The sequence below is a fragment of the Musca autumnalis genome, unplaced genomic scaffold (assembly GCF_047663935.1).
Source record: "Musca autumnalis isolate F117 unplaced genomic scaffold, ASM4766393v1 scaffold_3, whole genome shotgun sequence".
Taxonomy (NCBI): domain Eukaryota; kingdom Metazoa; phylum Arthropoda; class Insecta; order Diptera; family Muscidae; genus Musca; species Musca autumnalis.
Genome location: NW_027411866.1, coordinates 192849493 through 192872139, shown reverse-complemented (window position 1 = coordinate 192872139; position 22647 = coordinate 192849493). Strand labels below are relative to the sequence as shown.

Below are 22647 nucleotides of genomic sequence, written 5' to 3'. Positions count from 1 at the left end.
CCTTCGTAATATTTTGTGCAAACTTAGTTTAAGTTCGAAGATAAGCCATATCGGTCCACACCTTCAGGTATGTACATCCCCCAAAAATGTTCAAAAATGTTCGGAAAAATTGTGCGCACGATAAATCTGGATGGGAGTGACCAATTTGGTTCATAATTTTACACATCCTAATATATTTACCAGATATAACTCACACACTTTGGATATTGTAATATTTCTTCGAATATTAGATGAAATTCGAAGGTAGTGCTTATAGGTCCACTGCTTCCGGTACCTCTCCCACAAAAGTTTGAAAATATTCGCTATTATGATAAGAGCAATATCTCACAAACATAGCAACCGATTTGGTCGTAATATTTTGTCCAAGTTTAGTTTATGTTCAAATTTGGACCCTATCCTTAGCAGGCAAAGCTGCAACAAATATACGGTGATTTTGCTAATATTGGATAGCACTTTAAAACCTGCTTCTATACCTCCAGTCTCCAGCATGATTTATACATTTTTCATATGCTCAAACCAATTGTTGAAGCATTTTTTGTATTCTGATTGAGACATATCCAAAACATGGGTTTTGAACGCTTCAACAGCATCTTCTGGCGACGAAAATCGTTGACCACGACTTTTTTATTGATGTGAAATCATTGGGTGCCAAGTCAGGGCTGTACAATGGATGACGCATCAATTCCACGCTTTGTCCACAGACGCTGCACAGTTGTCCCACTTGTATGGGAAGGTGTGACAAAAATATTTCTAATCGTCGGATAAATCTGATTTTTTCAGTAAATGCTTAAAATAAGTAAATAATACTTTAGCAAAAAATCATCAATATGTTTTTTTTTCAGTTTTTCCTATAGCGCCCGTATAACGGTTTCAACCGATTTCAGGTATTTTGAAGCTTCTATCTATATTTTCGGCCCGAATTCGCTGTAGTTTGATATTTCAGTAGTCAGAAACCTTCTACACCAAAATTGTGAACATGGGTCCAGGTTTTGGTATTTATGGTTATCAGTAGTCAGAAGCCTTCCGCGGTGCCCTTGAAGCAACTTTAAATGGAAGGTGCTTACACCTGGGACGTTTTTGCTGATTCTGAAACTACAATGTTCATAGATTCGAAAAATAAAAAAACAAGTAAAAAAGTATCGGTCGGCTTTGCCGACAGAGATATACCCTCAGCCTGTGGGGATTGAAAAACTTTTTTTCAAAAAAAAAAAAAAAAAAGAAATGTACGGGCGTATGAACCGACAGATATGTGGATGGATTAAAGCTCAAAAATTTGCGGGGGGATATCGATAGATAGGGCTTTTGTACCATACTAGCCTACGAAAAGCATAATATCGGGCCACTAGGGAAACCTTCAGTAAAAATGTCCAAAGGATCCTCGAACAGACCCTAAACTACAAAACTGTGTTGAACATTTGTATGAGTATTGGACCGATAGGGTCCAAATTTGAACATAAACTAAGCTTGGACAAAAAATTTCGAGATCGAAAATTTTTACCAAATCGGTTGCTACGTTTGTGAGATATTGCGCTTACCATTTTAGCAAATATTTTCAAACATTTGTGGGAGAGGTACCGGAAGCGGTGTACCTATAAGCAGTACCATCGAATTTCATCTATTATTAGAAGAAATATTACGATATCCAAAGTGTGGACGAACGCAGTATTCGGTTCGAGCTCTACAGCCACTACATATGGTGCCGTAGGGGTTTTTTCAACTTCCGAGCAGTTTTCTCAAGAAGTATGGACTTGCCCTGAAAAAACGTTTACTGTCGTAATAGAGACAGAGAATGCAAGATGCGTCAACAAAAATCAAAGTGATTCGAGAACAGGTCTTAAAGTGAATTTATCCAAAAATTTGTGTGGGAGGTACCCGAAGGACTGAATAAAACAAATATAGTCCATATTCGAACCTGATCTATATCTGGTAAATATATTAGGATGTGTAAAGTATGGGCAAAATCGCTCCATCCAATCGTTCCATCCAGAGTTATCGTGCGCACAATTTTTCCAAACATTTTTGAACTTTTTTGGGGGAGGTACCTGTAGGTGTGGACCGATATGGTTTATCTTCGAAATTAAACTAAGTTTGCACAAAATATTACGAAGGCCACATTTTGGACCGACTCATTAGATCCGTTCGAGAATTATCTTGCGCTCCAACCACTACACACGGTGTCATAGGGGGTTTTTTGCACCTTTAAGGCTAGTTTCTCAGGAAGTGTGGACTTGCCTTTGATGAAACTTGTACCGTCGTATAGGGGCAGTAAATACAAGTTGCTACAATAAAATCAAAGCGATTGAGAGCAGGTCCTAAACTGAACTTTTCCTAAATTTTGTTTGGAGGTACCCGAAGTGGTAGACCGATTGAGTCCATATTTGAACCTCATATTACTCTGGTAGAAAGTTTACGCTGTACAAAGTATGGACCAAATCGGTCACTCCCTTCAAGAGTTATCGGGCGCACAAATTTCCGAACATTTTCGAACTTTTGTGGGGGAGGTACCGAAAGGGGTGGACCAATATAACCCATCTTCGAACTTAAACTAAGTTTGTGCAAAATATTACGAAAGCCAAAATTTGAACCGAATCGGTTCATCCGTTCGAGAGTTATCGTGCGCTCCAGCCAGCAGGACAGACAGACGGACGGACATGGCTAGATCGACTCCAAAATTGTCCGAAACACATTTCGTCCACACATACTTGGGGTCTAAAACCATTTATTTCGATGAGACACATTTCCATCGTATCAAAGTGTATATACCCCTCTTTAGCCTTAAGGCTGAGGGAATAAAAACGCCGCAGCAATTTTTAATAAATCGCGATTCAAGTTAACATTTCCTGTTTTTTTTTTTGTTTTCACGATTTTGATTGGAAACCGCAAGTCCTATCGAAATGGTACAAAATAACATTTTGTAGTTATGAAAATTCTGTACAAGATTGAACTCTATGATAATTTTGTAGGTTTTACCGTTATTGAGATATAGATGTTCAAATTGGGACATTGCATTAACTAACTTAACTTTAAGTGAAAACGGCTTACACCTGGAAAGTTTTTGCGGATTTTGAAACAGCAATGTTCATAGATGAGAAAAATCCAAAAACAAGAAACAAATCGCTGGAGGGATTTTTAAATAAATCACATTTTTAGGCTTTCGCGATTTTGCCGCAAGTCATATCGAAGAGAATTGTCTGTTATGATTTGTTCCTAGGTTTTACCATTTTTGAGATATATAGATGTTCAAGTCACATTTTTAGCTTTTTTGGTAGGTTTTTACGATTTGCTTGAAAACGGTAGGTCTTATCCAAAGACCACTAAAGATAATCTTTTATCTGTGAAAATTCTCTACAAGATTGGCTTTCGCAATTTCCTAGGTTGTATCATTTACGAGATATATAAGTTTAAGTTGGGAAATTGCAGTCATGACATTCTTTTATAAGGAGGCGATACAGTCAATGCATTGTCGCAATTTGAACTTCTATATCTTAATAACGGTAAGACTTACAAAATTATGATAAATGCCAATCTTTTAGAAAATTTTCAGAACAAAAACATTTTTATTTGTCCCATTTAGATAGGACGTTCGTTTTCCAAGCAAAATCGTGAAAACCAAAAAAACAACTAAAAATGCCGACTAGAATCGAGATTTGTTTAAAAAGCGCTCCGGCGATTTTTATACCCTCAGCATTTATGCTAACGAGGGTATATACACTTTCATACGGGCAAAATGTGCCTCAACGAAATAATGGTTTTAGATCCCAAGTATGTTTGGAGGAAATCTGTTTCAGACAATTTGGAGTTAATTTAGCTATGTCCGTCCGTCTGGCTGGCTTGAGCGCACGATAACTCTCGAATGGATCAACCGATTCGGTCCAAAATTTGGCTTTCGAAACATTTTGCCCAAACTTAGCTTAATTTCGAAGATGGGCTATATAGGTCCACTCCTTCCGGTACCTCCCCCACAAAAGTTCGAAAATATTCGCAACATTTGTGCGCACGATAACTCTTGAAGAAATTAATCGATTTGATCCATACTTTACATATCGTGAAGTTTCTACCAGACTTAGATGAGGTTCCAATACGGACACAATCGGTCCACTCCTTCGGGTACCTGCCACACAAAATTTCGGGTAAGTTCAGTTTAGGACCTGCTCTCGAATCGCTTTGATTTTTGTTTTGGCAACTTGTATCACTTTGATTTCTATTGAAGAAGCGGGCATTCGCTGCTTGAATTACGAAGGTAAAAGCTTTTTCAGGGGCAAGGCCATACTTCTTGGGAAAACATCCCGAAAGGTGTAAAAACTCCTATGGCGCCATATGTAGTCGCTGGAGAGCACTACAATTTTCGAACTGATTCACCGACTTGGTCCAATTTCGTTTGGCGTTCGTCATATTTTGTCCAAATTTAGTTTCAGTTCGAAGATCGCCAACAACTTCCGGTACTTCCTCCCAATATTAAAAAAAAGTTCACTAAAATGGTACGCACGATATTTCTTGAACGGGGCAACTAATTTCGTCCAAACTTTGGATCTCCTAATATTTTGGTTCAAAAGTTATACGATGACTAGTGGGCGCGATATCTATCAAGAAGATATGACTCTAAAATAAGATCCACTTCCATAATGGACTATGTCAGTCCATTCCATTAAGTACCTCCTCCGCAACACTTTTGAACTTTAACCCTAAACCACATTTTTGTCCGCAAGTTCAAATGTCCAAAAAGGGCCACAAAATTCTGGAAAGAGGGTATATCTATGTCGGCAAGGCCGACTGATACTTTTTTACTTGTTCTTTTTTTGTTTGATTTTTCTCATCTATGAACATAGTAGTTTTAGAATCCGCAAAAACTTCCCAGGTGTAAGTACCTTCCATTTAAAGTTGTTCAAGAGCACCGTGTCGACATAGCGTCGGTGTCATGCTTAAGTGTTGCATACGCCATTTTTTACATTTTGAGATAAAGCTACCTTACTAAGTTCGATATCCGCTTTGTGACGCAAAAAATCTTGCTTTTTTCTTCCATATTCAAAAAGCCTGGTGTATGGAACAAAACAAATTTGAAGTTTTTTGTTCCATATCCATGCCGTGTGGCGTATGGAACAAAAAGAGACAAAAATGAATTGTTTCGCATCAAAAATCATGGCATTTGGAACAACAGATTGCACAATTTTGTCAAGTTACGTACAATGTGGCGTATGGAACAAATTGTTTTTAAGGACTGGGTTTAAGAACTGATGAATAATAGTTTTTATATCTAAATATTTTTGAATATTGTATTGTTATATAAAAACCACAGTTTATTTTCGCCCAAAAAAATCGTTTAAACAAATTCCCTCGTTTAAAGACAAGATTTTGATGTCAGCCCACAAAAATATGATTCGTCTTGAAGCTAGTATGGACACCGACTACAAAAAAGGCGTTTTGAGAAAAACGCGTTTAAAGTATTTTTTGATTGAAATTTCAACCACATATACGAAAGTTATATGTGTATTACGATGGTTTGGTTTTTTTATTTGGGACTTAATTCCATAGTCGTTGTTTTAATATTTTATTAAAACAATTTAATTTATTAGTGGGAAGGATTGGCTTATGTATTTAAAAGTAACCAAAAAAATAGTAATTCGGTTCGGCCGAACTTAACATTTTTACTTGTTTTTCACTTTGTATAGAAAATCATATATCAAAAATATACAGGTGTGAAAAAATACACTCGAAAGTAGATACCTAAACAAAACTATGTAAATTTTGAACGAAAACAAAACACAACAAACCATTAAAACACAAAACAAAGCAACACAACAATACAACAATAAAACGAACAGAGGCAATATTAGTATTTTTGATGTCACACACACGGAAATGCAAATACACTCCGGTTCATCTGAATAGATCCAATCAATTTTGCCTACAAATACCGTTATATCTAACTATCGAAGAGAAATTGAAAATGATGTTTTTGTGGTCATGTAGAGTATATAGTAGTCTATATTTTCAATACCTAACATGTAACGCGATCGTATTTATTCACAATTTCTTTCCACCAACCGATAAGAGCCTTGTTTCGAGCGATTTTCAATTTGGGCTGGATATAACGAGAGAAACCCATTTTTGCGGCCATGTGTCGTTATAACTGGGTCCGCAAAAATAACTTGTAGAAACTTTTTGAAAACGAGCAGAGACGAGCTGTTTTACTGTACGTTTCCACATTTTGTGTGTGAGGTAAACGAAGGAGTATACCGATTTAGGCTATAATCAAAAAATCGATGTCCATATTTATTGTCCAATCGATGAGAAGTTTTTACCAGTTCATCTCTGTGGCTATACTACCCAGCAAAAAAAAAAATCCTCCCAAAATAATGGGTAGTCGTAACTACTTACAAAACCGCCTACTAACCCATTATTTTAACAAGGGGATGTCGCACTGAGTAACTAGTTACTCTATGACCAATATAACCACTAGAACAACTAGTTGTTTCATGGCCACTGGATGTTGAAAAATAAGCTATAAGTTAAAAAATTATGTTTTCTATTGTTCGAACAGTTGAGGTGGAATTTGTTTTCAATTTCAACACACTTCATATTGTTTATTTTTTTTTTAATTCGCCCTCTCCCTGATTTGAACACACGAACTTCTGCTTTGTAGCCCAACACACTACACACTCGGCCACACACACGAACATTAAGGATTGTTTAATGACTTACATGTGCACCACCAACGGTTCCTTGATTTTTTTCACAAAAAAACACACGGCCGGCGGTGAGCGTTGAACACACAACCCTCGGGTTTGTAGTCGGACACACAAGCTCTTTGCCACCGTACCCATTACTTGGAAATGAGTAATATAAGTAGTTATTTTGTATACATTACTTTGTAATGGGTTACATAATGAGTTATAATTGTTCCACAAACATCCCACATGGGATTTTTGAAGTTGACTGACCGGGGAATCGAACCCACGACCTTCGGCGTTCAAGGCGGTTGTGCATACCATTGCACTACGGTGGCACACAAATGACTTACGGATCCAAATTTTTGCTGGGTAGTAATGCTACAAAAATTTTTGAAAATCGGCTCGGATTTTAATTTTAATTTTTGAGGCCCAGTGGCACGTGTTAACATATTCCGATTGTACTCAAACTTTGGCAATCTTAAAATCTAAGAAAACTAAACATTTTAGTGCGTGCCGCATAAAAAAATCAAACATCGATTTTTTAAAACCACTCTAGTGCTCACCATTTAAGCGAAAATTTTTGAACTGTTTTGAGGGAGGTGTCAAAAGGAGTGGACCGATATGGCCTACCTTCGAACTTAAACTAGCTTAGTCTAGCTCAGAGACCCTGTAGTACATTGTGTTCATCCTGATAAAGTGCCGAAAATAAAGTTATAGAGAAAAATGGGTGTTGTAGAAAGAAGGAGAAACATGTAAAACAAAAATCTGAGATTTAAATGTTGAGGAGAGCGTTTGTCATTTTATGGTCCGATAGTTTGTTCTCGCTGAAGTCATTTTAGACCACACTGAGCAACATGTTTAATGCAATCTTGTGCAAACAATTTGATCTCAGGATTTTTTGAATGTACAGACCCAAACGACAAGAACCCTAGGATTTGTTGTGTCAGATCCAGCTTGGATTTTGGGTACCTCCCACACAAAATTTCGGAAAAGTTCAGTTTAGGACCCGCTCTCGAATCGCTTTGATTTTTGTTGTAGCAACTTGTATTGATAGTCTTCCATTCGACGGAACAAGTTTCATCAGGGGCAAGTCCATACTTCCTGAGAAAAAAGCCTGACAGTTGCAAAAAAAACCCCTATGACACCGCGTGTAGTGGTTGGAGCGCAAGATAACTCTCGAACGGATCTGCCGATTCGGTCCAAATTTTGGCCTTCGTAATATTTTGTCCAAACTTAGTTTAAGTTCGAAGCTAAGCCATATCGGTCTACTCCTTCAGGTACCTCCCTCACATGAGTTCATAAATTGTCGGCAAAATTGTTCCGATTTGGTCGAACTTTACACGACCTAATATATCTAACAAATATACAGTTGCGTTCAAAATAATAGGAGTGCCCATACGCAAAATGGAAAGGTCCAAAAAACATGGTTAAACTTCTCCATTTTGCCCAATTCTGTATTTGTTTAACATTGTTAGCATCCCAACTGTAAATTCATTAGCAGAAATGTGGCAATTTGTTTTAAATTATTTACTGTTTACACCAACATTATAAATCGCCTTAAACTTTTTTGTTCAAAAAAATAGGAGTGTGGAAGAAAGAGGACAATAAAAATATATTTAGTTGAGTTTACAACCAAAACTGTAAATATTTTAGTTAATAGTAGTAAATTCAATAGATTTGAAGTTTGTTTGAAAACAAAAATCCTTTGGGGGTACCCAAAAACAGGATATTGTCCTTGTGGCTATTTTTCCCATAAATTGAGCAATTATTGGTCAATTAAATGGATTTTATAGGCAAAAACTTTAGTGATTAGAGTTCTTTAACACTCTGGATGTTACATCGAACAATATATAATGATTATTATTCCATTAATTTGTGTATTTTGATCCTTGAGCCCCAGTTAAGTCAATTTCCATTAGACTTTTATGTAAGGATCGGCTAAAAAAGCATATCTATAAGGCATTTATTCCTACACCAAATAATATTTTGAGGTCCTTAGGATGTAAGCTTTGTGTTCACAAACAATTTCGCTTCTATTCAAAAAATTGTTAAAATGTGATACCTTTAAATGTAGTTATACCCCATTTTGTGATAGGCAGACTTTGACTACACTAAGTTTGGTATACATCGTACTATATTTTTCTACATAAACTTACGTTTTTCATTCAAAAATACTTCATTTAGATTAATTCCATTAGAAAACTGTGTTTTATACGATTCAAAACCTAATAAACCAAAACCTAGGGCAACTTCAAAAGTATTTCTTTAAAGTTGGCTTTTTAAGAAAGCGTGTAAAATAATGTATCATATCTGCCGATCATCAAATTTTTCAAATATGAAAAAGCGAATTATTCTGGGGGGAGATAAGATGTTGAAGGCCTCAAAACATTCATTGGTCGAGGAATAAATGCCTTATAGATACGCTTTTTTGGCCGATCCTTACATAAAGGGGTAGTGGAAATTGACTTATCCTGGGCTCAAGGATCAAAATACCCAACTTAATGGGGTACTAATCATTATATATTGTTAGATGTAACAGTCAGAGAGTTAAAGAACTTCAATCTCTAAAGATTTTGCCTATAAAATGCATTGAATTGCTCAATAATTGCTCAATTTATAGGAAAAGTCGCCACAAGGACAATATCCGGTTTTTGGCTATCACCAAAGGATTTTTGTTTTCAAACAAACTTCAAATTTATTGAATTTACTACTATTAACTAAAATATTTACAGTTTTGGTTGTAAACTCAACTAAATATATTTTAATTGTCCTTTTTCTTCCACACTCCTATTTTTTTGAACAAAAAATTTGAAGGCGATTTATAATGTTGGTGTAAACAGTTAATAATTTAAAACAAATTACCATATTTCTGCTAATGTGTTAACAGTTGGGATGCCAACAATGTTAAAAAAATGCAGAATTGGCAAACATTTAGAAGTTTAACCATGCTTTTTTGGACCATTCCATTTTGTGTATGGGCACTCCTATTATTTTGAACACAGCTGTATATCAAGTTCGAATATGGACTAAATTTGTCCACTCCACAGTGGAGCCACTTGTATGGAAACGAGTTCCAAAAATAGTTCTAATCGATCTACCGCCTCCAAATTTTAAACGTAGGTTTATAACAAGCCAAAAAGATAGAAAACCATTTTTAGTGGATGTAGGTCCATATTTGGATTTAGCTCCCATAGAATGGTACCGCCCGATTTGTGGTATTTTGACGATTTTGGCCAAATTAACCAACCTATTTGGATGTTATTTTGCATTTTGAGTTCTGAGTGAATAAACTACCTCCTTGCAAAAATATTCAATATAGGTCCACGTTTAGGTATAGCCGCCATATAAATGTACCCTCACATTTTCGGTATTTTGACAATTTTAGCGAAATTTCCAACTGATTTGGCTGTAATTTGGCATTTTGAGTTCTGAATGAACCAAATATCTCCATTAAAAAAATGGCCAATATCGGTCTACGTTTAGGTATAGCCCACATATAAACGTTCTACCCGATTTTCGAAATTTTGACGATTTTACCCACATTTTCCAACCGATTTGGCTGTAATTTTGCATTTTGAGTTATGAGTGAGCAAGATACCTCCTTGCCAAAAATGTTCAGTATAGGTCCAAGTTTAGGCATAGCTCCCATATAAACGTACCTCCCGATTTTCGGAAGTTTGACGATTTTAAGGGCGTGGTATAAGAGGAATAACTTAGCGGGTGGCAGATGGGGGCAGCTGGACTTTTTTAATGGCTAACTAAAAAAAATTCGAGACTCACAATTGCTCACAATATTAGTAAAACTCAACATAAATTAATAGCAATTATATTAAAACAAGTAAGCAAAGGCTATTGTCGGACAGGACCGACCATGTGATACCCTACACCATTACCCCTGGGAATTACCTTTCAACATATCAAAACTCCTTCATGGAACAAATTATCTTCTCTTATATCAATGAGTGCACCCCGATTCCTATTGGTTCAATGATATGGGACATACAGTTTATCGCCGAGTACGAACGGCGTGTCCTAAGAAGTAGCCAACATTACTGAGGGGTTAAAAATTTGATGTTGCCTTGCCAGGAAATGTTTGTGCAATATATATATATACCATACATTTCTATTAAATATTTTAAATTGGAAAATTTACCTTGTTTATCCCCTTCTGCTACATCATTAAATTTTCTATGAATATCAGGTTCCCTTTTGGAGTACAAATATTCCTCCAATTTATTGAATACTACAAATGCTATATAAAAATTGTCAAACGGAAAATTCTGAAATTATTGAAGATCTATCGTCCAAAAATTGTGCACTTGTGCCATCCTCAGGGTGATATGATTGTGATATAAACTTATATATGAGTGAAAGAAAACAAAATTAGTTTCCATGAAGCCAAGGTTTGCACTATTATAATACGCGAACTATTGTAGTTTACCAGTAACTATTGCTTCGTCAATTTAAGGTTTTTTGAACAAAGCTCAAAAATTTGACAAAAAAAATTAATTTCCGTGGAAATTATGACCGCGTAAAAGAGTAAAAATAGGTAAAAACACGTTGAAGCCAACGAGGTTTTTACGTTGCTATTCGATTGCTGGTTAAACCGTTCAAATAACGGACATCTCTCCAAAGTAAAAGTAGAAGAATACAAAGTGAGGATTACACTTCTAATGTATCACTTTTCAAAATGTACACTGCATCCACCATTTATTTAATGGTGCTGACATTTTGATTTTATGTGTTTTTTTTTCTATTTTTGATTTAACTGGGACGCGCATTCCGGTATTTCAAAAAGCCAATAGTAGGATTAAATTACTCGCGATTACGCATAATTTGATATGTATGTTGATTATGTAGTCCACACAGCATCACAGTAATTTACTGCCAAAACCAACATTTAGTGCAATATTTTTTCTGAAAAACCCTATTTGGGTACAGTATTTACAATATTCTTTTGAGAGTGCTGGTACCCCTCGATATTTTAGTTCCGGATCATATAAATCATAGATCGTGAAAATCCATCCACTGGAACGGCAGAAACGGCTACTGCAAAAATTAAAAAAAAGCTACAAATATTTTTGAATAAATCGCGGACTAATTTGCGTTTTGATTGTGAATGTACATCCACGGTTCTTGATAAATTTTATTAAAATCGGTTGGTTAAAATTGGTTGCCTTTGCCTTCACCAAAATTAATACTTCAAGAAAACTTTAACGGTAGCGACATCGAGAAAATTTGAAAAAAAAGGTGGCGAAGCGACCCCATGCTGCAATATATGTATAAAAAATCCAATTGGGCAATTAATACGCTATGGCTCCACGTAATTTGCAATAATGCAAAAACTGGACTTTCTCTGTCATGATAGGGACAATTTGTAGCATAGGAGAAAAATGTTCTCTACAAAAAACCCATTATATATAAGGCAGCAGGCCCGGTATCTAGCAGACACATTATTGCAATTTGCATCAGGGGAAAAGTCAGTAGTTCTTTTTCCATATGTAGGCTACTTTACCCTCCAAGTATTCAAATACGGACGAAAAATTAAATTTTTATATTTTTCATACAAATGTAATGATTCATTTCACCCGCTAAATAACCTCATATCATTATCCAAAATTGCAGGCATCTTCTACTACCTAAACTCTTACCTCGTACAAAATTTCGTGACTATTGCGCTACAATTGCGACCTCTAGCGTGTTTATGATTACACTACAAACAAATAACTGGATATATTAGGCTGTAACTCTGTTATCTGACCATGTACACCAATACGATTGGCATCAATAGAAAGGTCAAGAGTTCGTTTTTCCAGTATAGCTTACTTACCCGGAATGTGTCTGCCAGAAAGAAAAATTTAAGCTGTATATCAAAATTTTTTCACAATTTTCACACAAAAGTTGTGGTTCATTTAACCCCCTAAATATTATCAGATCATCATCTCAATTTGCAAGCTTCTTCTTTGTCATATACTCTTACCTCATATAATAATTGGATTAAAATTATGCATTTGGTCCAATTCACCCGCTAAATATTTCACGATCATCACCAATAACAATAGGTGTTTATTCTGGTCTTAACCCGACCTCCATGTAAAATTCCGTGACGATCGGTCCATAATTGCGGCCTTGTGTTTGATTACAATTTATAATGGACAGACAGACGGACGGACGGACACACATCTCAAAATCGCTTTATCTCGTCGAGATATGAAGATTGGTATATCACATTGCGGGTCTCCGACGAATATTTCGCGATGTTACATGAATTTTTACCAAAACAAACTTATAATACCCTTTCCACATATTGGTGTAGGGTATCAAAATGTAACCCAACCATCGAGGGGGAGGGAGAGTTTTCAAGGGAAGAATTTTTTTATTTGCTGACAGATGAGACTTAATGTATACTAAAGCTTGTTTAAAATTTTACCTTTTTCATCCATAAATATATGTTTGAAAAAGTGATTTTACTGTTCGAAAAATCGAAAAAAAACGAAATGGGTTAACCACAGTATTCACCGGTCTTAGCCCCCGTTGAATTTTTCCTCTTCCCAAAACTGAAGACACCGATGAATGAAAAGCACTTTGCTACAATTGAGGAGATACAATTATAACAAATAAAAGGAGAAAGATTACTTTAGGTATCTAAAATTCATAAAGAACTCTAACATAAGATCACATTGCAGTGGTAATATTATTATCGCTTTGAGTAGCCAGGCTTAATGTATTATTACAAAATATCACATTGCAAATGAAAAACATTGCAAAAAGAAACCATATGCTAAGTAAAAACAATATTGCCATTAATAGTTGCTTTCAACATTTTACGTAGACCATTTGTTTGCCCTAAGGTATTAAGCGGATTATCGCATTAGCCCTAATGTTCGACATAAAAGAGAATTAATGTTTAACATTTGTAAAAAGCGATTAATTAGAAGGTCGGCATCGGTGAATGCCTTTTGACACTGGCACATACCTAACCATCTCATACATATGTATGTATATACAGTATGTAATGAGAAAATTGTGCTAAACTCAATCAAATGTAGTTGACATGCAATTTTATGCGTAATAATACGAATGTAATTGACACATGCAGAGAAAATTGTTGTCAAAGGCAAAACATTGCAGCTTGTTTGAGAGTATGGGTTGTTTATTGGGTTCATAAAGAACGTCTTTTAGGGTATTTATAAGGATCATTTTAACACAAACTGAAAAGAGGTTGATATATGAAGTAAAAAAGAATAAGGTTGTTTGGTAAACAGTGGGCCTAATTATTTCACTTACACACCCAAACAACTGAAAGTCATTTCTTTCGAAAACTATCGTGCTTACCAGCCATTTTAGGTTCCCATCATAGAAATTTCTTACAACCTTTGCCAGGAAACAAGGAGGTGTCCACGAAAAAATTATATCGTTGTAGTCAGAATTATAAGAATTGACTTCGATGAACATTTCAAAACAGTCCTCGAACAGTCCTTAAACTGCACTCAAGCGAAGATGCTGAACTTTTGTGAGAGGTGCCGGATTTGTCCGATATAGTCCATCATCGAACTTTAAGTTTGAGAAAAATTTTACATTTTTATACACTCAGCATTTATGCTAACGATGGTCACGGTGCGCCTTAACTAACTTTAAATGAAAGGTTCTTACACCTGGAAAGTTTTTGTGGATTCTGGAACAGCAAAGTCCTGAAAACCTAAAATAAGCCTAAAGATGTGACTTTTGACCGAAATTTATTTAAAATCCCTTAATCATTTTTTTTGTTTGTTTTTGGTTTTCTCTCATCTATGAACATTGGAAGTTATAAGTCTTTCGTTGCACATAGTTTTTACCGAATTCAACTTTTTCAAGGCACGATGTCTCTGGAACCGTTAGTCAAAAAAATCTGATATATATATAAAAATGTTTCGCTGATAAGGTATCATTTTTCAAAAAGTTCCCATTTCACTCAGAAATCCCCAAATCAAATACGCAAATGTGCCTAGTGGCACGCACGATACTTTCGACCGGACCAACCGATTAGGTCCAAATTTTGGCCTTCGTAATATTTTGTCCGAAGTTAGTTTAAGTTCGAAGATGGGTCATATCGGTTCACGCCTTCGGGTACCTCTCACACAAAATTTCGGAAAAGAGCGGTTTAAGGCCTGCTTCGAATCGCTTTGATCTTTGCTGTAACAACTTGTATTCGCTGCCCCTTACTTCCTTAGAAAATGGCCCGAAAGCTGTAAAACGCTCTACGGCACCATGTGTAGTGGCTGGAGAGCACGATAGCTCTGGACTATATATATCAACTGCTTCGGTTACCTCCCACAGAAAATGTCGGAAAAGTGCAGTAGGACCTCCTCTCGAATAGTTTTGATTTTTCTTGAAGCAGGTTGCACTCAAGGTCCCTATTACTATGGTACAAGTTTTTAGTGGCAAGTCCATACTTCTTGAGGAAATGAAACGAAAGCTATAAAAAGTTACGACAACACTCGAACGGAATACTGTGTTGGACCACACTTTGCATATCGTAATATTTCTTCGAATATTAGATGCAATTCGAAGATGGTGCTTATAGGTCCATTCCTTCTGGAACCTCCACCACAAAAGTTCGAAAATATTCGATAAAATGGTACTCGCGACATCTCATAAACGGAGCAAGCGATTTGGTCCAAATTTTGGATCTCGAAATATTTTGTCCAAACATTGTTTTTGCTCAAAAGTGGGCACTATCGGTCCACTCCTTACGTATCAGGCACATAAATGTTCAATATTTTTGTTTGATGTCGGTTAAGGCTCTGATAGAGTATCCTTTAGACATTTTTACCGAAGGTACTCCTGGTGGCCCTGTTTACAGCGTGATATCCATCGAAAGGAATAACTCCGAAAATAAGATCCACATACCGCATAGCTTACCACAGACCGATCTATTGCGTTATCCGTGATCAACAAGGTTTCTTTATCAGCACCATAAGTGCTGCCTACAAGAGACTTGAGGACCTGGTTCAACAACCGGCAAGTACTGCAACGAAAGCATGCCATTGTGTTACTGTACTGGAAGAATCTTTGACTTCTCACATAGATGGTCCACTGAAAACTGTTACAGTTTTCAGGGCGACATTCTGACAGGTTCGAATATTTTTCCATCGCGTAGAACTTATATTCGCTGACCGTACTTGCGCCGCATAGCTTACCACAGACCGATCTATCGCGTTATACGTGGTCAACAAGGTTTCTTTATCTTGTCGCAGATAGCTGTGACATGCGCAGACGGCATGAACATGCTGTCGAATGTGACCCTAGAATTTTGGTTTTTTTTTTGTGGTCGAAATTCTGCTACCATCGTTCATGACTTTCAACCTATGCCATCCATGTGAAGAACAGAGTGGCGGATATTTGCATATTTTTCGCTTGAAAAAGTTGACAAGATCAGTCAAATAGGAGTTCAGCCTTTTACAAATGAAATAAGGGAAGGTATCTGATGCCAAGTTCGTACAATCATCCTCATACCTTACGATCTCAATGCCGTTTGGAGGTGCTGAATATTGGAAAGGTAGAGGTTAAACAGTTCCGGAGATATTACCTTGGGGAACTCCCTGTTTCACTCTACGGCGCTTTTTGTTCCCCAGTTCCACGTACAACTGACTTCCACACATATAGTTGATTATCAAACGTTTTAAACTTGACCGGATGGTTTTCACTCAATGTCCTCAAACAGCCTGGAGTGCTTGTTATAAGTCAAGTCACTGTTCTATCGCACGGCTTGCTCTGGTTGAGTCCTCGACTAATATGTATGGAGACGTGCAGCGCTGTTATTGTGCTGTGTTTACGGAACCCATGTTGATGATCGGCAAATGGAAAGCTATTTCCAATCCTAGTGTTTGTCGTCAAACCGCGTGCTTCACTTCTCCACATAAAGAGCCCTTCAACCGAGCAGCTTTCTTGACGATAGCCTTGTGGATTCCTGATTGACAGCGGGTTATGACTTCTATGTCCTCAGCGGAAAGCTGGTGGCACACCGTTACTGCTTTGTGGGACGACAGCTTTAAACTTATAACAAAGCCTCATGCAAGGCCGGTTGGGTTATATTTCCGTTTGACCGTTGATGCTGCGTTGTTATCCTCCCCCCAAGGTCTATTTGTACTTCTGTTGGATGAGTCTACTTCGAAACAATCTAATATCGTTGAACAGGTAGGCGAAGAGGTTCTTGATGATAAACAGTTTTCGTATTTAGAAAATTTTTTCTGAAAAATAAAATGGTTTTTGTGTGGTCTTTTCCAGCATTTAAAATGAATAAACGCGATGAAAAAGTAAAAAGTACCAGACGGCTTTGTCGACAGAGATATACCCTCAGCCTATGTCAATTGAAACTTTCATCTATGGACAGATCGAATGTAATTAGGGTCTTTTCAGAATTTTCTGGGCCTTTTTGGACATTTGACAAAAATGTGGATTAGGATTGAAGTTCAAAAGTGTAGGGGAGGAGGTACTTAAAGGAATGGACATAGTCCATTATGAAAATGAATCTTATTTTGGGTGAATTTTACAGTGGGTCATCGTATAACTTTTGGACCAGTATGCCAGGAAACATGGGCTTGTTCACGGAAAACATAATATCGCTCTAAACAGGTCCACAACGAACAGCATAGTTATACATTTCCAAATGATCTTCGAACTGCTCTTGGACAAAAATATTGAACTTTTGTGGGAGAGTTGCCCTAAAGAGAGGACTGATAAGGGTAATTTTAGAACTTAAACTAAATTTGGACAAAATGTTAGGAGATCCAAAGTTTGGACCAAATTGGTTGCCCCGTTGAAGAGATATCGTGCATAACATTTTAGTCACATTTTTAAATATTGTGGGAAGTACCGGAAGTTTTGGACCGGTATTGCCCATCTTCGAACTGAAACTAAGTTTGAACAAAATATGACGAAGGCCAAATTTTGGACCAAGTCGGTTGATCAGTTCGAGAGTTATCGTGCTCTCCAGCCACTACATATGGCTGTTTTCTCAAGAAGTTTGGACTTGTCCCTGAAAAACTTTTACCATTGTAATTGAGGCAGCGAATGCAAGTTGTTTCAACAAAAATCAAAGTGATTCGAGAGAAGGTCTTAAATTGAACTTATCCGAAATTTTGTGTGGGAAGTACTGGAAGGAGTGGACAAATATAGTCCACATTCCAACCTGATCTATATCTGGTAGATATATAAGGATGTGTGAAGTATGGTCACTCCCGTCAAGAGCTATCGTGTGTACAATTTTTCCGAACATTTTTGAACGTTTGTGGGGGAGGTATCTGAAGCAGAGGACCTATATAGCTTATCTTCGAACTTAAACTAAGTTTGGACAAAAGAGTTATCTTGCAGTCCAACCACCACACACGGTGTCATAGGGGTTTTTTGTACTACCCACGTTATTTTTCTAGGAAGTATGGACTTACACCTGATGGAACTTGTACAATTGTATGGGGGACAGTGAATACAAGTTTTTACAACAAAAATCAAAGCGATTCGGAGTGGTCCTAAACTGAAATTTTCCGAAATTTTGTGTGGGGGGTACCCGAAGTAGTGGACCGATTGATTCCATATGGAAACTTCATCTAAGTCTGGTAGAAATTTCACGATTTGCAAAGTATGGACAAAATCGGTTACTCCCTTCCAGAGTTATCTTACTTACTTAGCTGGCACATTACAGAACATTTGCTCCATATGCCGAACTAAGAAAAGATCTCCAATTCTCCCTATCGCGCCTTTTCATCTCTTCATCCACTTGTTTGCGCCATCTATTCCTTGGTCTGCCAATTCTGCGTGCACCGCCAAGCGGTTCGTATTTATACGCCTTTGTAGCGGGTTCATCTTCGCCTATTCTTATGATATGGCCTAGCCAACGCAATCGCTGCATTTTGATACGTTTAACTATATTGATGTCGTTGTATAGCAGATACAGCTCGTGGTTCAAGCGACGTCGATGTTCACTGTCGATGTTCACTGTCAACGCAGTACCCAGGCTTCGGAGCCATACATCAGCACGGGTAGTATCAGTGATTTGTAGAGTGTTACTTTTGTTTGACGAGATGTGGCTTTGTTTTTAAACTGCTTTCTTAAACCAAAGTAGCATCTGTTGGCCAATACAATTCTTCTTTTTATTTCACAACAGATGTCGTTTATTTTGTTTACGGCGGTGCCGAGGTATACGAAGTCTTTTACAACCTCAAAATTATAGGAACCAACTTACACAGTTGGTCCGATCTTAATGGATGCATTGCGCGTCGACACCATCAACTTGGTCTTCTCGCCGTTTACCACCAGACCCACTTTAGCAGATTCTCTTTGGCCTTCATAAAGGTATCGATTACTTTTTTTACTGATCGTCCCATGATGTCTATATCATGAGCATAAGCAAGTAACATGTGGCTATTGGTGTAAATTGTGTCACTTCTTTTGACGTTTGCCTCTCGTATAGCCCTTTTTAACAGGATGTTGAAAAGATCACACGATAGGCTGTCTCCTTGCTTGAAACCTCTTTTGGTACAAAACTCTTCAGAGAGGTTCTTTCCTATTTTAACTGAAGATCTTGAGTCAGTTAGAGTCATTTTACAAAGTCGAATGAGCTTTGCGGGGATACCAAATTCAGACATGGCTTGGAATGCCTTTGAACGCAGCGGGCTGTCGAAGGCTGCTTTATAATCGACAAAAAGGTTGTAGGCGTCGATCTGCATCTCTTGGATCTTCTCCAGGATCTAGTCAATGGTGGACTTGCCAGGTCTACAGCCGCATTGGTATGGTCCAATTATCTCGTTGACCATAGGCTTTAGTCGTTCCCACAATATCCCTGACACGATTTTGTAGGCAATAGGGAGTAGACGTATGTCCCTATAGTTAGACCATACAGTCTTATCTCCTTCCTTGTGGACGGGGCACAGTATACTCAGGTTCCAATCGGCTGGTACTCGTTCTTCCTGCCAGATGGTGCTAACTAGCTGATGAATACACCTTATCAGCGTGTCGCCTCCGGTTTTGAACAGCTCGGCTGGTAAGCCATCGGCTCCTGCTGCCTTATTAGTCTTCAACCGGTTTATTGCTGCCTTTACCTCATCTTGGTTGGGCGGTACACATTCAATACCATCTTCTGGGATTGGATCTGTAGTATCTTCGCCTTCTTCGCTGCTATTGGACACCAACAGGTTTGAACAATGTTCTTTCCATATCCTGAGCACACTATCTGTGTCAGTTACCAAATTACCTTGCTGGTCTCTACAGGAGGAGGTGCCTGTACTAAAGCCATCAGTTTGATGCTTGACTCTTTAGTAGAATTTTCGGACTTCATTCTGGTTCCTGTACATCTCGAATTTTTCACACTCCCGCTTTTCCATCTCAATCTATTTCCTGCGGAAAAGACATTTCTCCTCTTTCCTTTTCTCCCGATATCTCTCTCGTGCGCTACGCGTTGCTACGGATTGTAAAGTAGCCCTATATTCCGCATTTTTCTCTTCTGTAGCAGCACGACACTCCTGATCATACCATGGATTCCTTGGTGGAGGTCTCTGGTATACAAGTACTGATTTTGCGGCTGGAGTGGGCAATACTTTGCCTTTGCGCTGATATGTTATCGGGATAAGGAGTGTTTTGATTAAGCAATTGGGCTAGTTGAGTGGAATATGCTGTGGCTAACTGTTGTGATTGCAGCTTACCGATGTTTAACTTTTCGTGTTGTGTCTGTTCGTACTTTGTTTGCTACGTTTAAACGGGTGCGTACCTTTGCGGCAACAAGGTAGTGGTACGAATCTATGTTAGCTCCTCGGAACGAACGTACATCCAACACGCTCGACGAATGTCTTCCATCTATCGCAATGTGATCAATTTGATGGATGTCAAGAGTTATCGTGTACACAAATTTTCCGAACATTTTCGAACTTTTGATGGGAGGTACCAAAAGGAGTGAACTAATATAACCTATCTTCGAACTTAAACAAAGTTTGGACAAAATGTTACGAAAACCAAATTTTGGACCGAATCGGTTGATTGTTATCGTGCGCCGACAGACAGACAGACGGACAGACGGACAGACGGACATGGCTAAATCAACTCCCAATTGTCTGAAACGGATTTCGTCCAAACATACTTTGGGTCTAAAACCATTATTCCGATGAGGTATATTTTGCCCGTATGAAAATGTATCTACCCTCGTTATCATAAATGCTGAGGGTATAATGAAAAAACCTCACCCATGACTAAATAGTGTGAACACCAAAAATAACATATTCCTTGAGGGCAGATATTTGTTTCAGTCTTCGAGGCGAATTTCTCCCATCACCATAGACTGGTATGTGGTATGTCTATTGAATGTGTAGTGTTATGACAATTTAAAAAAAAAAATACAGAAATAGGTAGCCCAAACTGCCCAAAGGTACATTGCCCACATTTTGTAGCATCGATTGGTTAAGCATGAATCGCCTAAGGATAATACACGAAATGTGTATTTTTATATTGAAATGGAGATTAAATACGATTTTGCTTTAAGAGAAACTTGTATTTTATAATATATAAACTAAATCAATTTTATATAAATATATTAAGCAAAATAATCATAGTTTGTCTTCTTGAATGCCTTTTTTAAAATAAATATAAATAAACAAGTTTTTGGCATGATCAAATTTTTACTATATAAATTGGATTCATTCATTTAAATGTAATGCCTTTTTTTCTTAAAATTTCTTTCTTTCATGAATACTTTAAAAAAATGTTTATTATCTAAACAAAAAAACTAAAGCGTACTTACACTTTTACAGACAGCAAGACATCGCAAACTGACGAAGAGAAACAGCGCGATCGTCAACGCAGCGAAAGGGAAGCTAAAAAAGAAGAACAAGACGCCCTTAATTACAAGGTATTTAAAAAAATAGTAGAAATAAATTAAATCAATAATCAATATTTGTTCCTTTGGTTTCAGAGAGATAAAGACGCCCGTGAAGCCCGTTTATTAGATTTTGAAATACGACGCCAGCAAGACCGTGAAAAGAAAAAAGAAGAGCAAAAAGTTTTACATCAACAGCATCAGCAATTGCGTGATCAACAGCAGCAGCAACAGCAAGAGCAAAGTGGTGAAAGTCCACCCACAACTTCAGCTCTAGCTCAACAACAACAACAGCAGCAGCAGCAACAACAACAACAACAACAAGATCAGCAGCCAGAAGCCGAAAAGCAACATATTATCGGTGGTAGTAGCAGTGCACCAACACCGATCATACCAACACCACCCGAACGTGGTCTACCGCCAGCTTTTCGTAGTCGCTCTATAGAACGGGAATATCTTTACGAAAGAAAGCGGCAACTTTCAACAGCCGATACACACGAATATAAAGTAAGTTACTCATAAAAATCAAAAATGTTTTACAATCGATGAATCCGAGTTTCACCCTTTCAGAATTCGCGAACTGTTAACATATTCTATACAATATGACTGAAATTGTTTAAAATGGTGTGTTTTAGGAGGGATCCCATAATGTCGACCATTAAAATTGGCGTACAGAAATTAGGACCAAACGGAAATGAAGATGGACCCCATTTTTTGGGTTGTTTTTTTTTTTATTTCAAAAATGGCCCAATACAAAAAGGCCCGAATTAGGAAATTTGGCCCCAAACAAATATTACAATTATGCCCCAAAATTTCATTGGGGCCAAAATGCATTTTTGAAATTGGGGTGCGTTATCCATTTACGCCCCAACATATTTATTCACATAAATTTGGGGTGTAATTGAAGCAACATATTTTGGGTGTATTTGCAAAAAGGATTTTTAAAGATGTTCATACAATAGTTTGTAAGTACTCCAGTACTGCAAGAATATACTATTTTTTTTACTATTTTTTCGATATCATAAAGGAAAATTTGTTTTATCGTAGTAAAAAATAGTAGCCCTTTGCAGGATCTGGAACAGGCATTTTAACATATTGAAACAACTTCTAATCTCCATTTTTTCTAATTCTGTTTGAATT

General features: G+C 37.3%; 1 protein-coding gene across 11 annotated transcripts in view; it reads left to right on the top strand.

Annotated features, from left to right (window-relative positions):
* Positions 1-22647, top strand: part of LOC141398634 (voltage-gated potassium channel subunit beta-2-like) — a 726071-nt gene that overhangs the window by 320887 nt on the left and 382537 nt on the right. For 6 of the 11 annotated variants that reach the window (XM_073976118.1, XM_073976116.1, XM_073976113.1 and 3 more), the window contains 2 exons: positions 21443-21540; positions 21604-22014. The exons of the other annotated variants lie outside the window; for them this stretch is intronic. Coding sequence is in view for 3 of the 6 variants with exons in the window: in XM_073976101.1 (XP_073832202.1) it covers positions 21443-21540; positions 21604-22014 (509 nt within the window). In the remaining 3 variants the exon portion in view is untranslated. The remainder of the gene's footprint in view (positions 1-21442; positions 21541-21603; positions 22015-22647) is intronic. 11 annotated transcript variants of the gene reach the window in all.